Source organism: Thunnus thynnus, chromosome 7 (assembly GCF_963924715.1).
Source record: "Thunnus thynnus chromosome 7, fThuThy2.1, whole genome shotgun sequence".
Lineage (NCBI taxonomy): Eukaryota > Metazoa > Chordata > Actinopteri > Scombriformes > Scombridae > Thunnus > Thunnus thynnus.
This window is the reverse complement of record NC_089523.1, coordinates 6,702,837-6,708,836: the sequence shown is the minus strand read 5'-3', so window position 1 is coordinate 6,708,836 and position 6,000 is coordinate 6,702,837. Positions and strand designations below refer to the sequence as shown.

The 6,000-nt window shown below is 38.2% G+C and overlaps 1 protein-coding gene across 2 annotated transcripts in view; it reads right to left on the bottom strand.

Moving 5' to 3' along the window:
* Nucleotides 1–266: 266 nt before the first annotated feature.
* The window catches only part of epha4l (eph receptor A4, like), a 56,339-nt gene continuing 50,605 nt past the window's right edge, over nt 267–6,000 (bottom strand). For both annotated transcript variants that reach the window (XM_067594036.1, XM_067594035.1), the window contains exons 17-18: nt 3,681–4,910; nt 267–1,876 (exon numbers count right to left, since the gene is read on the bottom strand). In XM_067594036.1, coding sequence (XP_067450137.1) covers nt 4,796–4,910 — 115 coding nt within the window. In that variant the 3' untranslated portion in view covers nt 267–1,876; nt 3,681–4,795. The remainder of the gene's footprint in view (nt 1,877–3,680; nt 4,911–6,000) is intronic.

The following is a 6,000-nucleotide window of genomic DNA, read 5'->3' as shown; positions in this document are numbered from 1 at the left end:
TGTGTTTATGTTACGCAGAGCGACAGTGAAAAATAGAAAGCGCAAATGAGGCCAAGAAACTGCTTGATGTGCTACCTTGGCCTGTTACATAATCCCTCCATTATATGCAATCATATAATGCAGTAATCAATGCATGATAGTAAGATAATCAGCTCTACTCTACGGACATAATGACCGTAATAACTGATGAAAATGCTGACGGTCTTCGCTTTAGACAATGCAGCGTATGTGTGTGTGTGTGTGAATGAGAGGCAGGGAGATCGTCATATGGTTTCTACTTTAATAAGAATGCGCTTTGGCACCCCTTTATTTTCTTCACTTTAGGCTATTATTTTACAAACTAGATATAAAAGGACATAAATAAATGACATAAGTTACATGTACCTAGAGCTCCTTGACAAAAAAAACAAAAAAACAAAAAAAAAAACAAGGCCAAAAAAACCCAAAACAAAACAAAAAAAAAATCATGATCATGTCAAAAAAGGTACAAAAACAAAAGATTGAGAGAATGTTAGATCTACATGGCTAGATCATATGGCATCGGAAGGCATACAATGACAAACATTAACTCTTGCGTTTTTGTTAATTTTTTTTCTTTTTGTGTTTTTCAAATCGTCCAACATTTAAGTAAAGGAAAAAAGTATTTTACAGTACATTCTGGTTTCCTTCTCCTTCCCAACATGTCTTGCATATTTCCAAACAGGTCCTTTTTTGACAGATAAAACCCAAAAATAACACATTGCCAAAAGGAAAGAGCAGTAGAGCTGTATTAAGGACGGAGGTGTTCTTGTATTATCTGAAGCGTCACTTACAAGTTTAAAAACATTCACATAAGTATAGTTTAAAGAGATAAAGGAACAAAATGAATATAGTCCATTGGGTTAAACCTGTAGCTGTATGATGTGCTCTGGAAAAAATAAAAATAACCAACAGTTTCCCCTTCTTTATCACTTTTTTCCTCACTTCTCTGATCCTTTGTTGTGTACAGATGCTTCATTTTAAACTGCTCCCTGTTCCCATATCGAGAGAGACTTTTCCAACATTTTCTCCTTGACTTGTCATGAGCTCGGAGAGTCCAAACTCTAGTCTGTGTCCGCTGCGTTTCTACGGACAAGAGGCTTCGAGTTGCACTTGTCTGTGTCTCTGCGTGTCCATTTGCAAGCCGGCTTCACTGCAAAAGCAGAAATGGGTTGCATTCCACAAAGCTGTTTAATAAATGCTGTTGCTGAGTAGAGTTTGCACGACGGGAGCAACACACCTTACATCGTTTTTTAGACGACACGAAAGCAAAAAAAAAAAAAAGTCCACGGTTTTTCTTTATATCAAAAACAATACAACTCTTGTTATCTCCTCCTCCTCCACAGTGGCATGAAAACAGACAAAATTACTGATAGTACTTCTGAGACATCACTCATACATCTAGACACGCACACTCGTGCACACACACACACACTTCGAGACTCATTCGCACGCTCAAATCAAACGCTTGTTACTTTACATGCAAACAAAGAACAAAACAACACAACAAAAAAAATCACAAAATAAAATGAAACTTTCAACAAAAAAAAAAGTACATTATCCGCTGGAGCAGGGCTTCTCGATTATATTACATTCTTCTTATTGTCTCTTTTTTATGCTGTTAAATCATTCATAGTAATTCCAGTACTTTGCTGGATGGCCACAAGCACATGGCGGCTAGTTTGTCAAGTTGACGTGTTGTGACGGCGGACGTCTCGGAAACGTGGGGATGGATTTGTCATCTCGATGTCAGAGGAGACTCCAAGGAGAGGAAGGGAGCGCAGGAGGAGGAAGACGAGGAGGAATTCTAGTCATGGCGAGCGAGGCCGGGATCCTGTTTTATGATGGACGGCAGCAGCTGGGGAGAAAGAGAGAGAGAGACTGCATCAGTCATGGTGGTTTTGAATATAAACAATTTCTGCTTGGCATCCAATCCTGACCAACAATACTCCTTTCTAGCTTCAGCTCCGTGGAACATTCGACTCATCTGCTAAACAAAATCGAGAGCCAAAGCCAGAGCATCCAGAGACGGCGAGCAGCCGCCCTGTAGGGGGAGAATATGGATTTCGTGGCAACAATGTATTAACTTGTGTGCGCCATATGCTGTTGTATGCACATAATGCATGAAACGTGTCCTTGACTGATTGGCACGCATCAAACGCACGCCAATACACATTTAACGAGTGTGTATATTAGAATACTAGATGTATAAATTGAAGCCAGTGCAACTGCACAATGCTTTTTTTATAACACTGACTGAAATGATTCCTTTGTAAAATTTTTAACATCCCTGAAGAAGGAATACTGATTAAATATGGAACATTCATTCTCATTATTATAGGTACTGGATGTTCAAAAAAAGCTCTGTACAGCAATTTTCAAAATTAGTTTTATTTTTGTTCACAAGAAGTAAACGCCGTTATACTGAGAGGTGTTTTTCTAATATTTAGTCTACCCACATATATATATAAATGGGGTGACACTTTGCAGTTTAATTAAATATAATTCAACAGTAGAGCTGAAACAATTAGTCGGTCGACGGGAAATTAATCAGCAAACATTTGGATAATTGCTTCATCATTTCAGTCATTTTTTTGAGCAAAATTTCTAGACATTCGCTGGTTTGAGCTTCTCAAACGTGATGATTTGAAGCTTTACTTTCTCAGATAGTAAATCTAATGTCTCCAGGTTTTGGACTCTCGGTCAGATAAAACAAACAAATCTGAATGCATCGCCTTGGGCTCTGAGAAATTATAACAGGCATTTTTCATGATTTTTAATCAATAATGAAAATAATTATTAGTTGCAGCTCCACAAACTGCACCTCTAACATGACCACCGAATTGAAACAAACACTTCTCTGAAGCAGTTGCAATGAAAACTGAACATGATAACCTTCATGGAGGTATATTTTTATTGCAAGAGCTATTATATTAGTTAGATGAAGCTAATAAACTGGAAACTAAGTGTATAAAAATAAATCAAATAAATCAACGCCGTCACATAATTTAAACTAATTATGTAAGTGGGCGAGGTCAGTCTTGAACCTGCTGAGTAATCCAAATCCATTCTTTATTAACTTGGGGGTATGTGTTAATTTGTGCGCATAAATTATGATCTACTTAGAAAGTCAAAAAATGAAAATCTGGGCAAGGATTAACCAAAAGGGGGAACGAATTAGTGTTATTTGATATATAAAAATGAAAGCATAAAGCCTTGCTGCTACCATGACAACATATTTGTTTGTTGGTCGCCCCAGAATCACCTTCTCTTCAATCCTGAAAGTGTTAGTGAGCTCTGAAGGGCTTTGTTTGGCTGACTGGGAGTCAGCCGCTGATTAATTCTTCTCATTAACATGCCAGCCACATCAGGTCCGCAGACTGATCACAGACCAGCGGCTATTGATCAGCTCTGGCTGCCTACGATGGCACGACCCGCTTGTTAATTAACACTGTTTCTGGTGCTGAGGGGCCAATGATGAGAGAAACAGGGGGTTCTAATGAATTTTATAGGCTCTTGGTGGCTAGACATACTTGATATTAGAGGCATATTGCAATAATAAGGGGAGGTATAATCCAATAACTTTATATGTTTTGTTTTACGAGGGCTTTTTTTAGTGCTGTGCAAAGGTAAAAACAAAAAAAAGTACTATTGATTCTCACCTTGATATCTGTTTGAGTAATCCCCAGTGTATTTTCTTATTTATTGTCTTGGCAATTTTGATGCTAATGATTCTGATTCATTCTGCATCCATACTGCCTTTGTTGCATCCTTTTGTCTGAATAAATCCTGCCAATAAATTCCGTCATCTTGCATCCAATTTATTAAGCCAATTTAGCTGGTCCAAACAGCTGTCCATCAAAAGTGGTGAGGAAGAGGTGGTAGGTCCTGCAGGAGGGTGGGCGGGGGCTTTGATTCGGATAGGGAAATGAATGGAAGAATCCAAATTGTGTGTTTATCAGAGGTGTGGGAAGGCATTTTTGGGAAGACAGGGGAGTGGGAAGGCTCCTCTGGAAGATCAAAGACATTCTCAGCAACGTCCTGAGGGCAACAAAATACAGCGTTCTGGGAAAAAAAACAAGGCCAGAACAGAGCAAAAATACAACAAGAAGCTCCTCAAAATAAGCCCTCCCTGCACCGCCATCTCCCCGCGGAATCCAACCCTCAACCTCTCAGAGATTCACTGTTTATATCTGACGGTTAGGATCCTCCATTTTGTCTGTGAGATATCAAACAGATCCAGCTGAGAGAGAACAATGGTGGCCGGGGCGGCCTGCGTGTCCCACAGAAACAATTCATGTACAATAAACACAGTCACAGGAAATCAAAAAAATCTGCTCCGCGGACTATTCCAGAAAGAAAGTTCCAGAAACAACACTCTGCCCAAGAGGAGGAAGAAAGGTATTCCCTCCTCCCTCGCTTTTCCTTCCAGACCATTAAAGGCACTCCAGATTGGCCTCTCGGAAGCACTTTTCCAGCCGTCCCTCCATCTATCCATAAATGCTGCAGACAGAAGTGTCCCATTCTCCAAAACAACAAAAAAAGGGCAAGGTAAAGGTCTGATTTTAAAAAAGTGCCATTTTCACCACTTTTTTTCTTCTTCATCAACGTCTTCTTTTCTTTTAGATCCAATTTAAAGTGCATGGATGAGGTAAACTATTTCTTCATAGTTTATTTGTCTCTTTTTTTTTAATATTTAATCTTTTTTGTTATTTTTTTTTTTTCATAAGAAATGAAGTCGCTTTGCTCCCTTTTCCTTTTTCTTTGTTTAAATCTCTCAGACGGGAACCATTCTGCCTTGCATCTGTTGCATTTGAGACAGCATTCCCTGGACGCTGGTCAGGATCTTGTTCTGGTGTGCTGCCGAGGAGATGCCTATGCGGGCCATGTCTCTGGAAGGATGGGGAAAAGCAGACATTTAGGACTGAGGACAACAATAACAAACACACGAAAGCCTGATCCACATGATGGATTTTACACCCTTCCAGTGGAAACTGACTTGACAGTTTAACTGCTGTATAAGGAATTTCACTTGCCAACACAGCAATCCTAATCCTGTAATCTTAATGGGTGAAAAATGAAAATATTAGGCCTACAGACCAGTGACAGAGACACATTTAACACATGTATACTTTTCAAAAGATGTCACGGATTTTGGGTCATACATGTATATTTATTTGTCTTCTTGCCAAGAGTTTACAAGAAGATTGACACCACTCATGTATGTATGCTAAATATGAAACTAGAACCAACGGGCAAGTAGCTTAGCTTAGTTAAGCATAAAGATTGGAAGCTGGGAGAAAAAGCTAGCTAGGTTACGTGCTGGAAGTATTTCTAATATGTAACTGTAAAAACACAAGATGCACAATGTGCTGTTTTTACACTTCTGTCTGTAATTAAACAAATAGGATATGTGTCATTTGGTAAAATGTGGAGGTGCTGGTAGAGCCAGGCTAGCTCTAGGTTATGCTAAGCTAAACTATCACTTCCTGGCTCTAGCTTTGTATTTAGCATACAGACATGGAAGTGACATCAATGTTCTTCTTCAAATGAGCATATTTCCCAAAATGTTGAGGTATACCTTTAATAAGATTAATTTTGTTTCAATTATATAATTAGAATTTTAAATTCATTTCAAAATAGTCTTCAAAATAATTATCACAGTATTCAAAAAAATAAGATTTAAATAAGATTTGATTGATTGTTTTCAAGAATATTTCTTAGTAGTCATGAAAGTGAAATTTACTGAGCACATAAGTATTTTCACGTAAAACCAATGTTTTTAAGTGGTAAACCAGTCCAAATTCACACATAAATCATCTTTTACTTCTTTAAATATTCTTTTTTTTAAAATAATGAAGTGATCTGTGTAAAAAGTGGGACCACAGTTCCACTGCATTTACAGAATTGGCTTGCTGTAAGAAAAGTTAAGTTTTTTGCTGTGTTGACTGGCTTGTATCTTCTCTATCCCTTTTTCTTTCC